Genomic DNA, 22,283 nt, shown 5'->3' with positions numbered 1-22,283 from the left:
TCCAAGCTCATTGATTGTTCTCGAGGTATCCACAGCGAATGTGAGATTGTGTGATTGGTAGACGGCACCCAGGTGAGTCTCCCGCTCCATGTTCCAACAGACACAATACGTATTTTTGGAGCAGCCCGAGGCGCAGTAGCGCCCGAGCGGCCCGTAGCTATTCAGTTCTTTCGGCATCGACCAATGGGACAGGACACTGGCCAGTGAAGCTCCTGCTCTGCGCAGTGAATATCTTGATGCGTAGACCGATGGAGTGAGTCTCACTTCTAGTACATATACCAATACAAGAGGTGCCAGGGTAATGGCAACTCACGGAATACAGAAAGACGCCAGCGGACGTACGTTATGGCTTGGGAGATTCGAAGCAAGTGGAGAGCCCCTGTGTCCATGGCTTCCTAGTGTGAGACGTGATCAACGCCCGAGTAGACGCCTGAAAAGCAACTGTAACAATAAGCCAAGTGATGTGACCATGGTAGGCAACTCGGTACTCAAGCCAATCTATCAGTCCATCACCGATGGAAACTACTCCACTTCAGTGAAACTCGTCATGAGATAGAGATCACATAGAGATCACAATGTACAAAGGAATTTGCGTGTATTGAGAAAACAAGACTGAATGGGTCCATATTTTGAACTTGCTGTTTTGCCTATCCGCGGCTACCATAGTATGTACATAAGACTCCAGATTCCCACCTATAACACCATCCATCAAAGCAAAGAACCAGGCTCGGCTTAAGCAGCCGAAGCAAGAGGCTCGGGCTGGACGCCAACACGCTCCTTGCTCAGGATGTCAAGCATGAACTGAGTCGGTCTGTTGTCCTTGTAGACCTTCTGGGTGGCCTTGAAGGCCATGACGTCCTCGATGTACTTGTCAAACAGGTACGAGCTGTCCATGGGGCCACCCTTGGCCTCAGGGTGGAACTGCGTCGAGAAGATGGGCCTGGTGGTGTGGCGCATACCCTCGTTGCTGCCATCGTTCAGGTTGACAAAGTACTCCTTCCAGTCCTTGGGGAGGGAGGCAGCATCCACGGCGTAACCGTGGTTCTGACTGGTGATGTGGCATTGGCCGGTAGTCAAGTCCAGAGCCGGGATGTTGTGGGCTCGGTTTCCGTACTTCATCTTGACAGTGCGGGCACCGATGGCAAGGGCGAGCAGCTGGTGGCCCAAGCAAATTCCCATGACTGGAACCTGGGAGGTCTCCATGAGGGTTCGGAGGTTGTAGACGGTCTCCTGACAGTGAGTGGGGTCACCAGGTCCGTTGGAGATGAAGATGCCATCATAGTTGTCGGCGACCTTCTGGATCTTGAAGTTGTAAGGGAAGACGGTGACGCTGGCGCCACGGCTGACCAAGCTTCGCAGGATGTTCTCCTTGACACCGCAGTCGATGAGGGCAACGTGGAATTTGGGGTTGTGGGCCTCGACCACAAAGGGGGCCTTGGTACTAACCCTCTTCACGAGGTTGATCTGGCCGGGGTCGATAAAGCTCTCATCCTCATCGGCGTCGTACTCGTCACCAATGGAGATCCTAGCCAAGGAAGAACCTTGCTCTCGGAGGTGGGTGACGATAGCTCGGGTGTCCACGCCGGAGATGGCGGGAATACCCTCTCGGGCACACCACTCGCCCAAGCTCTCAACGGCAGTCCAGTGGCTGTACTGCTTGGCTACGTCCGTGACGACGACACCGGCACACTGGATGTGGGGAGACTCGAAGTACTTCAGCAGGTTCCACTGGTCGCGCTGGTTCGAGGGGACACCGTAGTTGCCAATCAGCGGCTGGGTGAAGACGAGAATCTGGCCACGGTACGAGGGGTCGGTCATAGATTCGGGGTATCCCACAAGGGAAGTGGTGAAGACGGCTTCACCCGAGATGTTGGAGTTGGCTCCAAAAGCAGTTCCTCGGAAGATGGGGCCATCCTGGGCGGAGGGAGTAGGGTTAGCAAGCTGAGCGGATTCGAGGGCGACGAGATGTCTCGACTCACTCGGATGGTGAAGGTGGCCTCGGTGCCAGACACGGGAGCAGTGGCACGGGGATTGAAGCCAGTGGGCATCACTCTGCCCTTGCTTCCCTGGTTGGCCTTCTGGGCCAGCGAGGCGGTGGTCGAGATGTATCGGGTGAAGCCAGCAGGCTTCATAGCCCGGGGGGCAATTCGGGCGAACATGTTTGTTCTAAGTTCGGGAGGTAAAGTAAAAGCTTTGGGATTATTCAATTGACCTCTCCTTAAGCGGACAGAGACCGCCACAAGTGGTCTGGATAGCCATGTTAGTCTCAAGGCGGTGAGTCAGGGATATGGAGCAAAATGGCGGACCTGAGATATAATCCTGTGAGATAAGCCCGTTAGCGACGGTCGCGAGTAAGTCGAGGGTCGCGAAGACAGAGGATTCAACCAAAACAAACACGGCACTAGCCTGCCCCCCAAGAGACATGTTCTTGTGGAAGGGAGATGCCATATCTCATGGTGGGGCGTGACGTGGAATTCCCGTTCCCCGAGAGCGCTGAGCTCCCGGGCAGTCAAAAAAAAAGCAGCGTCATCAGGGTCAGGGTCCGAGTCCGGTTCCCAGAAGAGGAACGCGACAGGGGCAACACGAAACGGCGAATCCAACATCAATTGGCAACGTACCTGCGAAGTGAAGACTGATGGACGCCCGGTCATAAGGGCAACGTTCCGAGCAGAGTCGTCAAGAATCGGTGTGAAGATGGGAGTGGGAGAGGGAGAGAGAGTCAAGGGCAGAGCGGTCGGATGCAGGCTAGTTTAAAGATAGAGTCGGATCCTAGCTGACGGAACAGAGATAGGCTAGGAGAAAATTTGTGTGCAGCAATTGGGAGCTATCTGACTGGTCTGCCCAACCAGAGCCTGACCTGGGCTGGGCCCCACCGCCTGCCCACTGGACCGCTGTCATAATCTTTGGCCGCAGCAGGCCTGGCAGGCTGGCAAAAGCTGGGGGCCACGCTGCCTCTGGCCCTCTGCCCCTCGCCCAGCCGCCGAACCCGGACGGCGGAATGAACCCTGATTCCGCCCTTGGTTTAGGCCTGTCTCTCCGTCTCAGGAACCCGTTTTTCTTCGCTTGACATGGCAGCTTTACATAACCCCCATGACTATCATTCGAAGCTACTAGCGAACCGCCGGCCGTGTACAGCGGAGGATAGCCGCGGGGTTTTCCAATTTCGTGCACGTCTCTGCACTCCCGATATGAATTATAGTCGTAATGGCATTACATGACGGGCGCGCACCCAGGCGGCCACCCGAGCCCCGAAAGCATTTGTGACAGTACGATGCCGAGCTTGACAAAACCCAGACTGGGGGAACTGGAGCTACGTAATAGCTTACACGGGGCTCGAGACTTCCCCCGCGAAATCAACCCTCGTTGCACGTACCCAGAGCTTGACAGCCGCACACACACAAGGCTCTCGTACTATAGACTAGTTGTACCGCTTTAATCTCTGCAGATACACCATCGTCCAGCCGTGATCAGGATGTCGTCGCCCACGAGCCAGCCACGTCCTGCAGCCACACTCCAGGATTCAGGATGGGGCACAGGTGTCATGGATGCACGTCCGTCTCAGACTTGTTGAGACAAGAATACCCGACGAGGGCATTTCTTCTTCTAGTACTCTAGCGCGTACAAGACTTATATACAATTGATGCCCCCTACATCAGCCGCACACTCATATAGCACCAAGCTCCTTCAGCTTGGAAATTAGCCCATCGACGTCCTCGACCTTGCCACCTCCTTGTCTTGGCGCAGGCTCTGGATTGAGGATAATGATGTTAGCGAACTCGTGGTGATCGAGGAAGTCGGGAGGGGAAGTAAGAACATGTCTCAGTTCCCGCCTGAAAGGACGTACCTGTGACCTTGACCACCTTCAACCTCCTCTCGTTGGCCACGCCCAGGTCGCTGAGGCTCATCTTGACCAGGGGCTTCTTCTTGGCCTTCATGATGTTGGGCAGGCTGGCGTAGCGGGGCTCGTTGAGGCGCAGGTCCGTCGTGATGACCATGGGCAGCTTGGCCTTGACCGTCTCGGCGCCGCCGTCGACCTCCTTGGTGACCAGCACGGTGTCGCCCTCGAACTTGACGGCGCTGGCCTGGGTGGCCTGGGCCCAGCCCAGCAGGCCGGCGAGCGTCTGGCCGGTCTGGGCGGCGTCGTCGTCGATGCTCTGCTTGCCGAGGATGACCAGGTTGCTCTTCTCCTTGTCGACGGCGGCGCGCAGCATCTTGGCCACGGCCAGCGGCTCCAGCTCCTCGCCGTCCTTGACCTCGACGTGCACGCCGCGGTCCGCGCCCATGGCCATGGCCGTGCGCAGGACGTCCTGCGCCTTGGGCGGGCCGGCGCTGATGACGCAGATGTCCTCGACGGGGGCCGACTTCTTCTCGCGGATCCGCACCGACTCCTCGACCGAGAGCTCGTCGAACGGGTTCATGCTGTGCTTGACGCCGGCCGTCTCGACACCCGTCTGCGCCTTGTTGACGCGCGGCTTGACCTGCATGCGCACCAGAAGTTAGCCGGTCGGATCAACGTCTGATGGGGCTGCTCGCCCATGTCCTCAAAGAGCGGCGGTGGTCTGGGGGTCACCGTCCCAGGCCCAGGTGCAACAGATGGACGGGCGGGCTCGATTGGGCCTTACCGCGTAGTCAATGACCCGCTTGACGGGGACGAGAATCCGTAAAGCTGACATGGTGAAGAGTTGCTGGTATCGGGTGTCGAGATGGGACGGAGGTGAGATCTCACGGGCTCGAGTCCGGATCTCAATGACGCAGGGAAAAGCTCCCCCGGCCGGCCGACGGGCAGCTCAGCGATACCGGCTAGTGCCGGCTTCCCAACCTCGGGTCCAGCCTGCACGTGACGCCCCGCGCCGAAACCCCAGCCAGCCCGAGGTATACTCCAGACGTACTCCGGCCGTGGTCGTTGTGATAGACTTGCAAGTTGATTTCGCAAAGCCAGCCCAGCTAGGTATATTGCATAGTCTTCATTTACTAACTGCTCCCAACCCAAACGTACGCCTGGCGCAACACCAATTCTTTAAACCCCTGTAACACGCCAACCGCAACGACGCAAGATGTGATCTGTGCCAGCTCTGTGATACTCAATATATACGCTACCCAAGACTCCGTCTAGCAATGTCTTTGGCCGTTCCCACTTGCCTGACTGCCCGCCCGCTCTGCTCCATGCACCTGTACACCAAGACCCTTGGAGAAGTCCTTACCAGTCGTCCCACTCGTCGTCCTTCTTTCCTGCCGCTCCACCACCAGGCCCTTTGTTGGCGCCCATAGCAGACGTGCCGATTGAGCTGTACTTGGGGCCTGACCCGTGTCTCTGGTCCGCCACGCTGGAGAAGTCATCCCAGAAGGCTTTCTTGCTCTCGTCAATGTTGCCAGAGCGTTGTCTCTGTCCATCTGGGCCCTCCACAAAGCGGTTGAAGCCCTCCTGGGCGTTCTTGGCCCCTGACTGGGCCACCCGCCCAACGTTTCCTGCAGCGATTTTGGCTTGGGCAGCGAAGTCGGATTCCGAGATCTGCAGGTGAAGTATGAAGATTAGTCACCGCTCAGTGGCCAAAAAGCATGCCTCAAGAGTGAGCAACGTAAGAAAGAAAGAAAAATACAAACTCACCTGCTTAGCCGTTGGTTGTATGAAATCACTGTTGACCGTCTTCGCTGTCTTGCTAACCGTGCTGGCAAACCACCCGAAGCCCTTGGTCAGCGCAGCCATGGGGTCCTTCTGCACCTCGTCCCAGTTCGGGACGGCAGCCTGTCCCTCGTTGCCCGTAGGCGCAGGAGTGTTACCAAAGCCACCGTATTTGCCACCCTGGCTTGGTGGCAGGCCGTCCGGTCGTGAGGCGTTGTCGGCGCCCAACTTTGCAAAATACTTGTCATCGACCTTGACCTTACCGGCGGCGCCAGGTGGGTTCGGGCTCGCGGTGCGGCTCCCACTCGTCGCAACGCCCTGCATTGGCGTGCCGGTCCTGCTGATCTGCTTGGGCGGCGGCTTGCTCGCAGCAGCGGGCTGGGGTGTGCTCTTTCTCTCGCCGGGGACGTACTCGCGGCCCTCAACCTTGGCACTAAGCCTCTCCTTCCACTCTTCGCCAACCTGACCGCTGTACCGTTCGGCAATGGTGGCGTCGTCCCAGGAGAGCCCCATCATCTTGGTGTCGTCGTGGTTCTCGAAGAAGGAGCGCCAGCCGTCGTTGCCGCCGAGGCGCATGCGCTCGATCTCGGCCTGCTTGAAGGCGTCCATGGTGACGGAACGTACGAAGGAGATGTGGACGCCGAGGCCGCGGTGCACGCCGGCGCAGGAGAGGCAGATGAAGACGCCAAATTTGGGCGACGCCCATTGCGGGTTGGGGGCATTGCAGTCGCAGCAGTTGTTATTGTTGTTCGTTTTCTGGATTGCAAGGAGCTGGAGGAGGAGGAGGCAGATGATTAGCATGGACTGAATTCATGTTCTCCTGGGCAGGCCATAGACAATGCTCTAATGCTGGGAATATAGCACACGCACCTTGGATTTCGTCTCGGGGTCGACCTCCCACATGGCTTTGGAAGCCATCTTGCCTGGTGTCCTGTCGATGCGACACGAGAGTCGTCGTGGCCCCGTAGTGTGTGTCGTGAGATAGCCACTGGCCACGAGTCGAGTGGAGGGGCAGCTGGGCTTTGTGCCAAAGCCACAGGCTCTGTGTGTGCGTGTGTGTGTGTGTGTTCTTTGTGTGAACAGTCGTCCAGCAGGCGGAACCAACGGAGAGGAGTACGGTATCAGTCTGGGCTGGTCTCAAATATGCATCTATCGCTTTCACCAACCAGACATGTCAATACTAGACATAACTCCACACGTCTGGACCGCTATTGACCATATGGGGGGGTTTTCTTGGCCCGCGCACTTTTAGGGGCTTTGGAGGCTCTGGCTCCCTGTAGTCGCGACGGCCCCCTGGGCCCTTGGCAACTTGGGTCTGGTGCCCGTCCGGCGTCCACCTGTCCTGACAAGGGGCGGGCCACAGGTCAACGTTTCACTCGCCAACCCAGCCAATAATAAAATGGCGCCCTTGGATACATACTTGCGTCCACGACGGGCATCATCCAAGTCTCCAAATTTCCAATGCACAAAGAGTCCTGCTTCCTCATTTCCCTCGCAACGAATCTCCCGTGCAATTCCAGAAAACATGTCTGGTCCTTGACAATGGGAGTCCTGGACCACAATATAAGTACGGTTGTAACACACGTGCATCGTCAGATGCTGATATCAGTGTGCAGACGGCACATGTTGCTTTGCTCATCACATTCCGCGGGGCGAATAAATCAGTGTGGTACGGTCATTATAATTCATTAATAATGCCACTCATGAACTTTTCCTGTCCTCTCGAACTCCCCTGCCGTGTCCATGTAGTGTACATACGGAAGAAAACGCGAGAGACGGGGAGAATAGTAACACAAGTGTATGAGAAAGGTCGGTCCAAATTAAGATGTCTGCCAAAACTTGCAGCAACAATGGCGAATATCGATCTATGGAGTGGCATGTATGCTCTCCATCGATAACATCCGAAGCCATATGTCTGCTGCTCTCCATTTTGTGAATCTGCTTGCGAAATCCCCTAGCCGCACCTGTTCTCACCATCTCCCATCCCCCGGTCGACTGTTCCCCACGAACGGCATTTCGATAAGTCTTTGATAATGGGCCCTGGTGTTAGTTACGATAGTTGTCAGGCTGGCGGCTCTCTCGTCCTGCTGGGAAAAGTCTTGGTTTATCGGGTTGGGTCGATTTAGGCGGTGGCGGCAGCCGGGGCGGCGGCCTCCTCCTCCTTGGTCTCGGACTCGGCGGGGATGTTGGCCTCCTCGTCCGTCTTGTCGGGGCTGTCAATGGCGACCTTGACAGCGATCTCACGACCCTCAATCTCCTTGCCGTTCATCTCATCAACGGCCTTCTGCTGCAGCTCCTCCGAGGCCAGGGTAACGAAACCGAAACCGCGTCCTTTGCGGGGCTCGCCACGAGCCTGGAGCTTCTTGATCATGAATCGAGGGATGGGTCGAAGGGCGATCTTGGCCGAAGAAGGCTCGTAAGCGGCGAAGAGCTCCTTGAGCTGTGGTTAGAGGTTAGTATGGTGCCTGGTGTTTATGCTACCTGCCGTCCCCTGATTCACAGCATCTCAACGTACCTTCTCCTCGGTCAGGTCGTAAGGCAGGTTGGCAACCATGACCTTGTTCTTGGAGGGGATGCCATCAGCAGGCGGTCCGCGCTCACGCTTCTGGGCAGGGCGGGCCTTGCTCTTGTCGGCAGTCTTGGAGTTGTCAGTATTGATCTTGTTGGTGATGTCGCTCAGTGGTTGAACCTCTTCAGTAGCCGCGGCCTCGGGGGCAACAGCGGCATCAGCCTCCTCCGGAGCAGGGGCGTCTTCACTTCCTCCATCCTATCAGACGGTCAGCACCATGGTCGGCAACGTGTTGTAACAGGGAGGGGACATCAACGTACAGATCGGCCACCGCGGCCGGCGCGACCGCCTCGGCCACGACCGCGGCCACGACCACGGCCAGAGGCCTTGCGGCGCGTGCCCTCGGCACCCTCGCCGTTGGCAGCTCCCTCGACCTTCTCACCGGTGGCGGTGGGAGTTCGGGCAAGCTGAACCGAGACCTTACGCTCGAGAATCTCCTTGCCAGAGAGCTCAGCAATGGCGCGCTCAGCCTCAGTGGGTGTAGAGAGGTCGACGAAGGCGTAGCCGACGGGGCGGTCAGTTCGCGGGTTCTTGGGAATGGAGACGGACTCGCTGGAGAAGCGCGCACAGTCAGTATACCGGTTCGGGAACGAAGGTGACACTGTTGTGTTTTGATGATGATACCGTGCTGCGAGCGATCGCGGGGGCGGCCGGCAAGTGTACCATGGGCAGAGGGGATGGGAGAAACCTACACAAGGTAGCCGTTGAAGAATTCTTTCAACTCCCCCTCAGTTGTCGCATAGGCGAGGTTGCCGATGTACAGGCGGCGGCCCTCGGCGGCACTGGCGTGGACGGCGTCCTTGTTCTCGTCCTTGCCGGTGATAGAGGTATTGCTCAGAGCGTTGGTAACGTCGTTGACGGCATTGGAAGCAGCGTCAGCAACTTTCTCCACGGTGCTGGCCATTGTGTCTGTTGTCTGGATGGATGGATGTGGTGAGGTTGATGGGTGTGGATCTGGACGTTAGAAGGTGCGGTCACGGGTTCAGGATTGAACTCTGATCAATGGGGGAGTGAGAAGGGTGGCTACGTGCCCTAGATTCGTAGAGAGAAGCTTGAGAAGGGGTGGTCTTGCGGACACAAGATGCTTGAGATGTGTTGTGATTGAGAGGTGTGAAGAGAAGAAGGGGAGGAGGGAGAGAGGTCGGTGTCGGCCGTCAGGATGGAGATGCCACGAAAAATAATTATTTTCCGAGAAGGTGCTAGTGCGGATTGTTACGAAAACGGTGGGGGTGGGCGGTGGCAAGGGCGAACCGTACGTTTACCAGTAGCGGTAGCAGCAGCAGCAGCAGTAGATGTACCACCCCTTTTTATGTGAAATCCGCTGTCGGTACGTATGTAGCACCCTACGACGTGGATGAACAACACCAGTGTCCGTCTCAAGACGGAAAGGTGCAATAGAATCATTAGACATCCAATGAAATCGCAAGCAACCGGTTTGTTTTTTTGGGTTCACTACGCTCGACGTTGAATGTCCTCCCTCGGTCGCTATACTAACTAGTCGGGCAGGAACTAAGGGGAAACAGCAGGTGCTCACGTCTCCCCCCATTCTGTCTCACACCCCACCCCCTCTGTCTATTGGTCTCTAGGAAAGGGCTGTCCTTTGTCGCCAACTCTTTAAGGTCGCGAAACATGCCTGCACATCGATTCCTCGCCGCTTCCGTCCAAGAAAACGTTCCCACCCCTCTCAGGGCTGAACGGCAACCGGCGACTTGCCTGTGAGCAGACATGGAGTTACGGCCGGCGGGAGATCATGAGACATCCATGATGCCTGAACAATGCGATATTTCGTATCAAGCAGAGCCTTCTGTATGAGAAGAGTCCATGTGTTGCCGGGCACATGCTTGAAGGCTTGTATTGCGTACGAACACAATCCATGCAAGAGGCCGGCCGATGCTTCGCTTTCCCTTGTAAACCCTGCAGGTAGACTATAATAGCACCCAGCGCTCGCTTCTGGCTCGCTCTTTCAAGACTGCGTCAATGTCCAAGCTGTGCGCCGAGGTGACCAGCTTAGTTGGTGGGGTCACAGGAACGGGTGGCGATCATCGAGGTTCTCCTATAGCCCGCAGCTAACAATTAGACATGGCTGGATGTCTCTAATGGATAGGTGTCTGGCGTATGCGATACATGGCGTAAATAACAGGTGCTTTTCAACTAAGCGTCACAGCTCCAAGGCAAAACAGTCCACTTTCGAGGCTAGACTGGCTGGAAACACTTCCGTGAGTGGTGGACTGGTCCTCCCGGGCCGGGGGGCGGAGACTGGAGCGCAACCACGCCGGATGACACAAACGGTGTTGTCTCCTACCCAGCCTTAAATAATAAGCATCAACATGTCACACTGAGGCGTGGTTGTATGCGGCAGAACACCCAATGATGACTCAACGCATTCGGTGAGGCTAGCTGGGCCAGGGCCAACACGTTTGTAGGAGGGTATCGGCAGGTTGTGTAAATGCGACGACTCTGAGCTCGTCTGCATGAACCCATTAAATTGCTTTATTTCCAGGTGACCAGTCGGTGAGACCACGACCGCCCGAGCAGGCAGTAGAAATTTCTCTCCCTCATAGTCTTCATGGGGATAATCCACGAAAGCATTATGCAGTTGATGCCATTGCATCTTGTCACGTTAGATGTGCCGTGTCCAGCGTTGACGTCGCTTGCAAACGTTCTGGAAGGTCGAGAGAAGCACTAGAGAGCACGGGGGTGGCCCTAAAACCACCCTACGTCCTTTCTTGATGGGACCCTGCAAGGCATCTTGCTCCCCCTGCTAGCTGATTTGTGCACGCAAGGCGAGGCCCCCCTATTTCTCCATCCTTGCCTGCCTAGAAAAACCTGTCAACAGGAGGCAAAGTCGCAAACTTCGAGGATACTTCTGACCCAAGCAAACGGGTTTCGCCTCACAAGAGCTGAAGCAGCCGCAGAAACCAGAGGCCAATGATCCAACGAGGGCAGAGAAGCAACCAGCTTGGACATGACACAGTCGCGTTCCGTCATCGTTTCTTCTGGCCACGACTTGACGTCGCTAACCAGCCCACTTCGCTGCCGGCGCCATCCGTTGTTAAATCGATGGATCAGGGTCGTCGGGTGCAAGTGGGATGGATGATCCAACCCCATCCAGCCTTATGACACGATACCACACGAATGATAGTAGAAGTTGGCTTTGCAGCACCATGGCCTTTGAAAATCAGCCGCATTTTGTTGTGGTAATGTCACGGCCTCGATGGACTGTTTGTTATGAATGCATGTCGAATATTTGCTTGTGTAGCGCCGAACTGGTTCTCAGTCACATCCATCCATGGTTGACCATCGGTAACTGCGAGTATGGGGCGCTTGGGCGCCGCTGGCATAACTATGGGATGCTCTGGTAGTGGAATTGAGTCTCGACAGGATGGGGGCCATCCCCTGACACATGGCAGACAGAGCCTCAAAACTCTGTTCCGAACCTCTCTGGCTTTGCCTGGAACCCACCCACACCTAAGCCCAAAAACTCCAAGGTTCCTAGCTGGAACCGCCCCCCGCATCGGAGGCATCGGGCAGATCTTAGAGGCTGCGATTGCGGCTCTTAAAAAAAATGGGGGTGGCATTCGATGACTAGAATTTATCAAAACCTGGGTCCCCCATCTGCATGATGGCTATTAGTAGTAGAACAGCACGCAACAGGGACCTTGATAGCCAGCTGTCTACTGCCGTACTGCTGTGCCACTCAGGCCGCCATAGCCATCAAAATGGCAGAAGGAACCCCTGACAATGCGGGTGATGTTGAAGCAGTCAACAAGCGAAGAGTTCTCATCCTGTATGGGTCTGAGACGGGGAATAGTCTGGATTCGGCCGTGGATCTCGAAGACATCACCGAGCGCCTGCACTTCAAAACGGATGTCTTGCAGATGAATGATGTTGGCCTTGTAGGTATACCGGTTTTCCTTTGTCTCTGGAGTAATTTCTACCATGCTTCGACTGTGCATGCGTGTGCTGTGTGCGATTGGTCACAACCAGTACTTTCACAGCAACCCTGACCGATTATCTTGTTGGTGGCCTTGTTTAATCGGGAGAGCCGCGTTTTGATAAAGGTCTGAGGATACTACCGCCAAGTGCATTCACTGACCACTATTCTCAGAGGGCCTTGACCGAGTATCCCCTCGTCATCTTCGTCATCTCCACCACCGGCCAGGGCGAACTGCCCAAGAACGCGCGAATATTCTGGAAAAGACTGCTCTCCAGAAAGTTACGGCCGACGATATTCAACGGTGTCAAATTCACCACCTTTGGCCTCGGTGACAGCTCTTACTCCAAGTAAGTTGGTGTATCATGCCGAAAAACCGCGCCGACTGACGCTTGGCTGCAGGTACAACTGGGCTGCCAGAAAACTTCACAAACGCCTCGAGCAACTAGGCGCTGTTGAGTTCTATGCTCGTGGTGAAGCCGATGAGCGTCACGAAGACGGGTAAGTCGACCACTTTCGCAAATATATCTGCCTTGATACTGCGAGGTCGCGTGCCATGACGAGGACCTTACTGGCAACAAACGAGCGTCTCCAGAGGCATTACATCTGCAGGTCTGCCCATCATGTCCCCATCTGGCTCAAAGTGGCATCGCATCGAGTGTCTATGGGACGCGTGTCCTTAACAGACAAGCTGCAAACATGGCAGTAGCCACTCAGGTGCTTTCCGAGGGCAGTCGTCGCCCAGTTAACAGCCTGTGCCCAAGCATTCGCAACGCATACCTTGCTGACGAGACATCCACAGTATCGACGGAGCATTTCTGCCTTGGTCCATCAGTCTTCGCTCGCATCTTCTATCAGAATTCCCGCTTCCAGAAGGGCTTGAGCCGATTCCATCAGACATACAGCTGCCACCGAAAGTTCTTCTCGAGCTTGACTCGATCATGGAGAAGATGGGTGAAGATACCAAAGACAAGGGCGAGCCGATCCTCGACTCTAAAGCCGCATGGTTCAGCCATGTCGATGCTGTCGATGCTGCCGCCCATGAACAGATTCTGCGAGAAGACAGGCTAAGTCCCACCTCGCAGATCCCATTTGCGCGGCTCTCAGACAGGGCTGCAGCCTCCATTTTCCGAGGTATCGACTACCTGGATCGTCTCAACACGCTCAAAGATGATCCAGTGAAGTACTCGCTTGAGGAATCAAAGTCCTGTGTTACCCAGCTCCCGCCCGAAGATTTGTTGCCAATTCCTCATAGCTGGACGGCCACAGTTGAATCCAACGACCGCGTGACCCCCGAGAATCACTGGCAAGATGTTCGACGCATCAGGATGCGCGTTCACGAGAAATTTCCCGGCGCCGGGCAATCTCCTGAGTCGGGCTCTCACAAGGCGTCCAACGGCAAGCCCCTGCTTGGCGTGAGCCTCTACTACGACCCTGGCGATGCTATCAAGCTTTACCCTAAGAATTTCCCCGAGGACGTTCAGGCTTTGATAGACCGCATGGGGTGGAATGATGTGGCCGACGAGCGGTTCAGGCACTTCACTAAGAGGGATGACGGGATCGCCATCGAGCATGCTCCTCGGGACTGTCACCCCTTGCAGAACAGCACACTGCGGCAGCTCCTGACCAACAACTACGATATTACCGCCATACCAAAGCGCAGTTTCTTCAGCTACGTCAAGTTCTTCACAGATGATCCCATGCACAAGGAGAGACTCTCGGAGTTTGCGGACCCGCGGTTCACGGACGAATTCTACGACTACACGACACGTCCGAGACGCTCCATTTTAGAGATCCTGCAGGAGTTCTCGACCGTCAGGATTCCCTACCAATACGTGGCCAGCATATTTCCCATCATCCGGCCCCGGGAGTACAGCGTCGCCAGTTCGGCAGCGCTGCCCGACGATGGAGAAAACCCCAACGATGTGATGGTTGAGCTCTTGATCGCGGTGGTTAAATACAAGACGGTCCTTCGTAAGACCCGGCGAGGCCTCTGCTCCCGGTATATCGAGTCGTTGATGCCAGATTCCAAGATACGCATCGTCCACGTGGAGCACAGCGCGGGGCTGCAGGACAAGGAGTTGGTGCGCCGCCCGTTCCTCGGGATCGGTGCCGGAACTGGAGTGGCTCCTCTTCGTGCCTTCTTCTGGGACCGAAGCTTTACGGAGTCTCATGGTCCCCACGTGCTCATCTTCGGGGCGCGCAACCGAGAGGCCGACTTCTTCTTTAAGGACGAATGGGAGTCGTATGATGTCAAGGTCTTGACAGCCTTCTCGCGGGACCAGAGGGAGAAGGTCTACGTGCAGGACGTGATTCGGCGGGAGCACAGGCTAGTATGTGCTCTGATCCAGCAACACGCCATCATCTCGGTGTGCGGCAGCGCTGGGAAGATGCCGGTGGCCGTGCGTGAAGCGATCCTTGACGCCATGGTCATGGGCGGGCTGGTGAAGAACGAGCAAGAGGCAAGGAACTACATTGAATACAACAATGACTACTGGGAGGAAGTTTGGTAGTGGCAGGTTGAGGGAAGCTTGCTTGCGGCACGGAGACGTTGGTGCATGATAATAGCAAGTCAGGAAGCATTAACTAGAGCTTAGAGGCCATGTCATGCACTCGGGGCTGACGACACATTAGACGATAGACTTGAGCAGACGACCAGTTGAGCTGGCCTCGGAGGCGGTCTCAAGGATCTGACTGGTTACGATAATGATTTAGTTCTCTGGAGACGTGCGGCCGTAGCTAGATAACTACTCGTAATGTATAGCTTGGAGAGCAACGGTACACCGACGATGCGTGATAATATGGACAGTGCAGCTTGGCACAGGCATTTTAGAATATCCATATGGAATATCCATATGGATAGCTATGTAATGATGGCGATAGTCGCAGCCCTTTCATGAGTCGCAACCAGTTGAAGCGTGGACCGGTGCCAGCCCCTGGGCCTCGCAGTCGTAGCTTGCATCCCCCTTGTGCGGGCTAGATCATGGACGATTGAGCGTCTAGACTGGCGACCCCCACAAACACAACCCTCTAATCTCTGCGGCGATGAGACGCGAATAGCATCACTTGTCTTGCTCGGTATTGATGGAACGGCATCGGTATCAATTGGCGAGGACTGGGTGGGTTGGAACGAGTGGATAAGAAAAAGAATGAAAAGGATTAGCAGTCTTCTCTGTGTCTCTCTTGTTTGCTTGGCAGTTCGTTCCCTCAGCGTGCAGCACAGAGAGAGTACAGAGGCTAGGTAGAGGCTAGGTAGAGCCCAGGTAGAGAGCCCAGGTAGAGCCTGGAGCCTTGTTGCAACAGCAGCAGCCCCGCAGCACAGCCGTAGCCCGTAGGCCTTAGCAGGAGGGACACACACCGACCGGGGCAGCCAGCGAGCGCAGCACACCACACCATTGGACACCACCACACACACACCCGTGGACACCTCTCGCTCCCTCCTCTCACCAAGTCGCATTGTCCCCATCTCGACCAAAATACGCTAGCGAATCAGGTCCTGCCCCTGCCTTCCCAACCCAACGTCATTTGCGATTTGCACCATCAGCTTTGCCCTCCGACAACATCCCTCACGACCTCGACCTCACGCGACACGGCCCCGCCCGGACGCCCCCCTCCAGACTACGCGGATCCAGATCCCACGAACATACATCTAGCTGCTCGTCCGCGGGAGACGACGACGCCGACCAACGACAGCGAGAGAGAGCGCGCGCTGAAATAAAGACCACCCATCACGGCCCTCCCCCCCCAGTCATGGACACCAACATGGAGGACGTCAGCCAACCCACCGAGCTGGCACCGCCCTTGCCCACCACCGAGCCCGCCACCATACCCACGCTCGACGGCTGGATCGAGAGCTTGATGGCCTGCAAGCAGCTGGCCGAGGCCGATGTTCAGAGGCTCTGCGAGAAGGTGTGTCTGTCCGCGCCGTGTTGATGTGATATCAGCTCAGCTGCCTCCTTGCCATCGCACCGCATCGCTTCTCGGTCGACGCTTTTCCAGCCCGCGCCTTTTTGCTAATCACTGTGTTCACCGACAGGCAAGAGAGGTGCTGCAGAACGAATCCAACGTACAGCCCGTGGTATGTGAAACCCCTGTCTACCACGCACGAGAGAAGAGCAGGCGACAGGCAATGCTGACCGCCCGCGCAGAAATGTCCCGTGACGGTCTGCGGTGATATCCACGGCCAGTTCCACGACCTGATGGAGTTGTTCAAGATCGGCGGCCCTAATCCCGACACCAACTACCTGTTCATGGGCGACTACGTCGACAGAGGATACTACTCGGTCGAGACCGTCACCCTGCTGGTCGCCCTCAAGATTCGATACCCCGAGCGCATCACCATCCTGCGCGGCAACCACGAGTCGCGTCAGATCACCCAGGTCTACGGCTTCTACGACGAGTGCCTGCGGAAATACGGCAACGCCAATGTCTGGAAGTTCTTCACCGACCTCTTCGACTACCTGCCCCTGACCGCCCTGATTGACAACCAGATCTTCTGTCTCCACGGTGGTTTGTCCCCCAGCATCGACACCCTGGATAACATCAGGGCCCTCGACCGTATCCAGGAGGTGCCCCACGAGGGTCCCATGTGCGACCTGCTCTGGTCCGATCCCGATGACCGCTGCGGCTGGGGGATCTCGCCCCGTGGAGCCGGCTACACCTTCGGCCAGGACATCTCCGAGGCTTTCAACCACAACAACGGCTTGACCCTGATCGCGAGAGCTCACCAACTGGTCATGGAGGGTTATAATTGGTCGCAAGACCGTAACGTGGTCACCATTTTCTCCGGTCAGTACTCCCCACTATGTTCCTGGGACACGCACCAGCGCAGCACATGCTCAGCGATGGATCCAAAGCCCGGAATGCTGACTTGGCGTACAGCTCCCAATTACTGCTACAGATGTGGTAACCAGGCCGCAATCATGGAGATTGATGAGCACCTGAAGTACACATTGTAAGTTGCTACCAAGCCACTGAGCCTGGTACAAGTAAACAAGCTGACCCATACCCCCTGCCAACAGCCTCCAGTTCGACCCTTGCCCACGTGCCGGCGAGCCTATGGTTTCTAGACGTAAGTTAACCTTGCCTGCGGCTTGTCCGTGCGGAAATGGGGACCTGTCCCGCCGCACGGGCTGCCCTCCTAGTTAGTGTCTTGTTCTCGCCATGCTAACACATTTACAGGTACGCCGGATTACTTCTTGTAGTCGCGTGCTACGAGCCTCTGCGAGGCTGAGCGCTTAGAACCCAGAGATATAGGGGTTGGTTTTTATGATGACGACAGGTTTCCCCCCAGATATACAGACACGGAAGGGGAGAAAGCGGCCGCGCGTGTTGCGTACTGTAAGATTACCCCCCGGCGAAACTCTACTGCGGTATGCTTTCGGTTCGCACGGCGTGTAGGGAATCCGTTGGGTCTCCCCCGACGCTCAGACGTCTATCGTCGGTGGCCGCGAGGAGGCAAACACCCACGGACGAGAAGGAGTACTCACTACTCACATTGCGCTCTTCTTCTCGTTGCTCAAGTCGCGGTACCCCCTACCTCCTTCAAGTCGCCCGTCGCATCCTCGTAGAGCAAGCAGCCACAGCAGCACAAGCTGGCAAGCCGGAGAAAACTAGAGATAATGATAGATTCCCCAGATGATGAGCTGTGTCACCCTTTGCTATCGTCTCTGCCTTGTTGTTGAGGTGATCGTCTCTGTGATTGTTCGATCTCAATATTCTGCTTTGCAACCAGTCTCGTCGGTGGCACTAGCAATTGATGTTCCGATGATCTTCACGCTGCGCCCATGATATACCTTATACGCCCTGCTTATTGGTACATTTGTATATTTGTAAAACAAGAGGACCAGCGTAGTATATACCGTCATCATGATGGCTCAATATAGAAAGATATGAAGAAGAAAAGCCCACATTCGCCTAGGACGCCGCTCATCATAAGCCACATCACATCCCATCCCATCATTCACCCTGCCCACCTACACATTACTCCAAACCCACCGAGGGCAACTGCGCCCCTCCGGCTTCCCCTGACCTTACACACCAAACACCAAACTGCCCTCCCGGCACCTCACCACGACCTCACGAGTGGCTCCCCCTGCGGCCCCGGCTGCCCTCGGACCGTCGCCCTGGGGGCGGCCCGAGGCTCTCGCGCGCCGTGCGGAACGTGAAGGTGCGGCCGTCGGCGCTGAACCTGCCCGCGGCGCTGCCGCTCCTCCGGCGGTCGCCGTGGCTGAGGCGGCGGGGGCTGGCGACGCCGACACCCGCGGCGCGGCGCATCTCGACCTCGTCGCTGCCCTGGTCGGGGCCGCGGACGTGGGACTCGTCGTCGCTGTCGCTCGCGTTGGAGCTGAGCGGCGTGTGCTCGCGGTGGGCGTTGGCCTCGTTGCCGTCGGCCGCCGGCCCCGCCTGCGTATTGCTGCTGCTGCCGCCGCCGCCGCCCTCGAGCTCGGCCACGTTGCGTGGCGCCAGCCGCAGGCCCTCGCACCCCCACGTCCGGAGCGTCGCGCTGCCCCGGCTGCTGCGGCTGTACCCGCGGGCCCTCTCGCCCGACGCGTCTGTGTAGGCGCCGGCGAGGGTCACGCTGCCGGTGCCGGAGCTGCCAGGCCCGGCCATGTTGGCGCGGCCCATCTTGTCCAGCATGTCGGCCAGCACGATGCCGCCACGCTCCGAGCCCATCTGGCTCTCAAGGTCAATGTCCGTGGTGGCAGCGCTCTCGCCACCGTACTCGGTGCGCGAGCCGGCCGAGCCGCTGAAATGCGACGCCGGGCTATACGCATCGCCGCCGGCGAGGTCGGGGTACCGCAGGCCGCGGGTGAATAGCGAGGGTGGGTGTGGTATATCCGGGTTTTGATCACCACTGACAAAGGTGCCTTGACTGTCGTTGGGAAGTTGGCCCCGAGTTCCCTTGCCTTTGCCCTTGTGTGCGCCGCTGCTGTAGTGCTTTGTGGTCCCATCCTTCTTGAGATCCCAAGCCGAGTCTGCGTAGGGATGTCTCTCCTTTGTGATAGAAGACCTCGCTGCTCCCTCTCCAGTGCCTTGCTTCTTTCTCTTGGATCTGGACTTCCGGATAGAGGAAGACGACGACGATTCCTTCTCGGACAAGGTGGCCATGTACGACCCGGGGCCCTTGGCACCGTTGGGCACGAAGAAGCGGCGGTGGACACCGGCAATGATATACAAGTAGCTGACGATCAGGTCCACTCCGAAATTGAAAACATAGTATGGCGCGCGGGTATGATACCACGCCGGATTATTCATGGGCCGCGGGGAGAAGTTTGTGCCGACGCGAAAGCCGGCGCCAGCAGTGAGCAGCATAGAAGCAACAACAAGAAGAACGAGCTTGGTCCTCCAAGGACCCTCGCCAAACTTCTCGACCTGGAACTTGCTGGAGATCGTGGCTGCTAACAGGGTGACGGGAATGGGCAGGAAAGCCAGTACCGCCAGATATGTCCCAGCGAACAGCTGGACCTTGCGATCTGCGTCCCGTGTCGGCCCATCTAATGTGTAAAAGGATTGGACCGTCACAGCGATCACCATGATGAGACACCCAATCACACAACCGATCAGGAAACGGAAGATGACGCGGGCCGGTGTTGACCAACCGAAATGTGGGTGGTACGCTCGGAGGATACGCTGGGCGAAGAACAAGTTCACGATGAAAACGATAACGGTGCCGGCCTGCGTCAGGATGTTGGCGGCCATCGCCATGCGGACGTTGGTCGCATTTGAGGCCCAGATGAGGCGGAGGACCAGCGCCGCTGCTCGGATCATGCTGAAGGCGAACATCATGGCGGAGAAGACGAACAAATGCCCGCGCCTCTTTGTGGTCTGAAAGATGTACATGTGCGCTGCTGCCGAAATAAGGAACAGGGCCAACAGGACAGCGCTTACGGGGTCGTCGATGGGCACGGTGGGCACACCGCCGACCAGGGCGGTCGTGGGCGCGTAAGGCGGTCCTCCATGTGCCTCCGATGAGACATTTGGTGATAACTGCGGAGGATCAGTGACTACTACTACAAGCATTGCATGGATAAGGTGGGGGTAGTATAGTCGAAGCTCGAGTGGTGTCCGATGTCAGTGAGGTAGAGGGGGTATATACCAACTGTGGTGACTCTGGTGCGGGCTCGCTGCTATTAGCACCTGGTGACGATATTGTCGTCCAATTCGACATGGTGTAGACTTTTCTTCCTGTGTTGTTTGAAACAACAACAGCCGAGTATCTCGAGCAGGAGATGTCCGGAGTACCCCAGGTGCAAAGGGTAGTGCGAGCAGTTACCACTTGTAGACGCTCTCAATGCTCTGACCTTTCGGGGAGTTTAGGGGCTGACTGCAACTCGCAGATCAGATCGTCAAAGATATCCCCATTGACCTCTCTGTGTATGATGTCAACGGATCGAAAAGAGAGAAGGAGACCAAGAGTCGCATTGGGACGATTCACCGGGACAGCGCATTAATAAGATACGGACAGTGACAGAAGGTTCCCCAAAGCTTACGTTGAATCCTACCTGTGGCCCGATGGGATGAACCTGAAAGCCTTGACGTTTAGAAATGTACACAAACCTTGTCGAAGCTGCGGTCTGCAATTATAACGCCGCAGTAAATCGGCCCCGAGGCCCGTAAGAGTGTCTGCAGTGATGGCAAGTCGGCTCCTGTCTTGGAACGACCACCGATGTGAGCCAGTGTGTGGGGCAAGGGTCACGTCGTGTTGTTTCGAACTATCGGACATCGTATAGCTCTGACCTCCGGTAAGGCAGGACTGAGTTCTAAGAGGCGCCCCCCAGCTGGTAAATGCTAGGCTTTGTTAAGTTCGCACCGTCTTCGGGTGGCCGCGCGCAATTAAGATCCAGATTTAGCCACCGACGCTAGACATGATCTCAGAGATGCTGTCGGTGATGATTGAATATTTGCACTCTGTAAGCAGATCTTTGGTCCACGGCGGCGCTCACAACCTGATCATTATAGATGAGTAGCACTCTGTGGGGTTTCGGTTTCCGCACAAATTGCAGACTTGGCAACATAGGCCAGCTGGCTTGGCTGATTTGACGGCGAGTTTGCTTGCACGCTCCCGACTTTGTGGCGGAGGATATAGAGTTCGGGGGCGTTGCAGGAGCGCCGCAATGAGCTACTGCTGAGTGGCAGCAAGCAAGATGCCTGCGATGTACATTCGACGGATGCAGCCATCGGTGTTCTAAACAAAAGCTTGTATAACATTTGTCTCTCACGGGAAGATCTGCCCTGGCTCTAGAGCAGACTAGTGGTGACAAATACCCAGCGCAAAGAGGACATCGAGGGGCACTCCGAGCGACTGCGTCACAAGGCTGAGTGCGAGTGCTTGCTCCTATAGTGATTCCACCCTGTGCCGTACTCAAGAGAGTTGATACTTTTGATCACGGCGGGTAATCATGATTCATCCGTGGAATTGCCTTAATTGACCTGAGAGATGACCTTCTCAGGTAATCGTCCGGTTGTTGTGGCCGGCATCTTATCATCGTTACGGTTGAGCTTCCTGTCCGATCTTTGGGGGCAGGCATTCATCATCTGTATCATGCTCTGCATAATCTTACCAGATACGGGAGATACTCAGGACCGAGGTGTTGAGAATAGGACGCCACATGATGTAATCACCTGTTGCACCCTCAGTCGCTTTGACGCTGCAGTTTGCATGCCATCTGCGTGGTTATCAACATGATTGCGAAGCACTCAGACGGACTGCATCCCCTCTCTGGCATCATGGTTGTTGGCAGGCGATCAACCATGCACATGGCTTGATGCAGCATCCTCCGCTTTGCAGAGTGCATTGTATGCCGAGGCTATCGTGCTGCACGAACAGACGTTGTTTTCTGTCGCTTACTGTCACGCAGATGACGTGCCAGAGTCGCCGTGACTGCAAGAGATTGAGCTCGACGAGTCTGGTTCCCCCTCCCCCGCGAAAGCAGCTGCTGGGATTGGGGTGGGGTGGAGGGAAACAAAAGCGTAGACAAGACACTCGCGATATCAGAAACGCGGTGTACGCCCGAAGCAAATCTCGGCCCTTCGACCCGGAATAATCCACACTGGAGTGGGCGGGGGTTGGTTCGTGTCAGCGAAACCCGTATTCGAGGGGTCGGAGAGCATGTCTATGGGGCTATCAATGGCGAGCACAGCACTGGAGGCATAGCAGG

At 56.5% G+C, this 22,283-nt stretch overlaps 7 protein-coding genes across 7 annotated transcripts; 2 read left to right on the top strand and 5 right to left on the bottom strand.

The window, feature by feature from the left end:
• Positions 1-732: 732 nt before the first annotated feature.
• JN550_005118 (uncharacterized protein) lies at positions 733-2,159 on the bottom strand (the record flags this gene model as incomplete). The annotated part of the gene is made up of 2 exons (XM_049316710.1): positions 733-1,914; positions 1,980-2,159. The coding sequence occupies 2 exons, from the start codon at positions 2,157-2,159 to the stop codon at positions 733-735; spliced, it is 1,362 nt and encodes a 453-aa protein (XP_049172919.1).
• A 1,505-nt stretch (positions 2,160-3,664) lies between these two features.
• On the bottom strand, positions 3,665-4,673 carry JN550_005117 (uncharacterized protein; the record flags this gene model as incomplete). Its single annotated transcript, XM_049316709.1, has 3 exons — positions 3,665-3,747; positions 3,845-4,478; positions 4,623-4,673. The coding sequence occupies 3 exons, from the start codon at positions 4,671-4,673 to the stop codon at positions 3,665-3,667; spliced, it is 768 nt and encodes a 255-aa protein (XP_049172918.1).
• A 524-nt stretch (positions 4,674-5,197) lies between these two features.
• JN550_005116 (uncharacterized protein) lies at positions 5,198-6,538 on the bottom strand (the record flags this gene model as incomplete). The annotated part of the gene is made up of 3 exons (XM_049316708.1): positions 5,198-5,509; positions 5,606-6,424; positions 6,491-6,538. 3 exons carry the CDS (start codon positions 6,536-6,538, stop codon positions 5,198-5,200), a joined length of 1,179 nt encoding a protein of 392 aa, XP_049172917.1.
• A 1,204-nt stretch (positions 6,539-7,742) lies between these two features.
• Positions 7,743-9,093, bottom strand: JN550_005115 (uncharacterized protein; the record flags this gene model as incomplete). Its single annotated transcript, XM_049316707.1, has 4 exons — positions 7,743-8,060; positions 8,136-8,387; positions 8,450-8,741; positions 8,882-9,093. 4 exons carry the CDS (start codon positions 9,091-9,093, stop codon positions 7,743-7,745), a joined length of 1,074 nt encoding a protein of 357 aa, XP_049172916.1.
• A 2,815-nt stretch (positions 9,094-11,908) lies between these two features.
• JN550_005114 (uncharacterized protein) lies at positions 11,909-14,636 on the top strand (the record flags this gene model as incomplete). Its single annotated transcript, XM_049316706.1, has 4 exons — positions 11,909-12,085; positions 12,298-12,473; positions 12,526-12,624; positions 12,926-14,636. 4 exons carry the CDS (start codon positions 11,909-11,911, stop codon positions 14,634-14,636), a joined length of 2,163 nt encoding a protein of 720 aa, XP_049172915.1.
• A 1,249-nt stretch (positions 14,637-15,885) lies between these two features.
• Positions 15,886-17,327, top strand: JN550_005113 (uncharacterized protein; the record flags this gene model as incomplete). The annotated part of the gene is made up of 6 exons (XM_049316704.1): positions 15,886-16,032; positions 16,160-16,201; positions 16,272-16,911; positions 17,005-17,077; positions 17,145-17,194; positions 17,305-17,327. 6 exons carry the CDS (start codon positions 15,886-15,888, stop codon positions 17,325-17,327), a joined length of 975 nt encoding a protein of 324 aa, XP_049172914.1.
• An 874-nt stretch (positions 17,328-18,201) lies between these two features.
• On the bottom strand, positions 18,202-20,145 carry JN550_005112 (uncharacterized protein; the record flags this gene model as incomplete). Its single annotated transcript, XM_049316703.1, has 1 exon — positions 18,202-20,145. The coding sequence occupies one exon, from the start codon at positions 20,143-20,145 to the stop codon at positions 18,202-18,204; it is 1,944 nt and encodes a 647-aa protein (XP_049172913.1).
• Between the last annotated feature and the right edge of the window lie 2,138 nt (positions 20,146-22,283).

Source organism: Neoarthrinium moseri (assembly GCF_022829205.1).
Source record: "Neoarthrinium moseri strain CBS 164.80 chromosome Unknown scaffold15_Wmoseri_CBS_16480, whole genome shotgun sequence".
NCBI lineage: Eukaryota > Fungi > Ascomycota > Sordariomycetes > Amphisphaeriales > Apiosporaceae > Neoarthrinium > Neoarthrinium moseri.
Note: the sequence above shows the minus strand (reverse complement) of the source record. Positions and strands in the feature narration are given on the sequence as shown.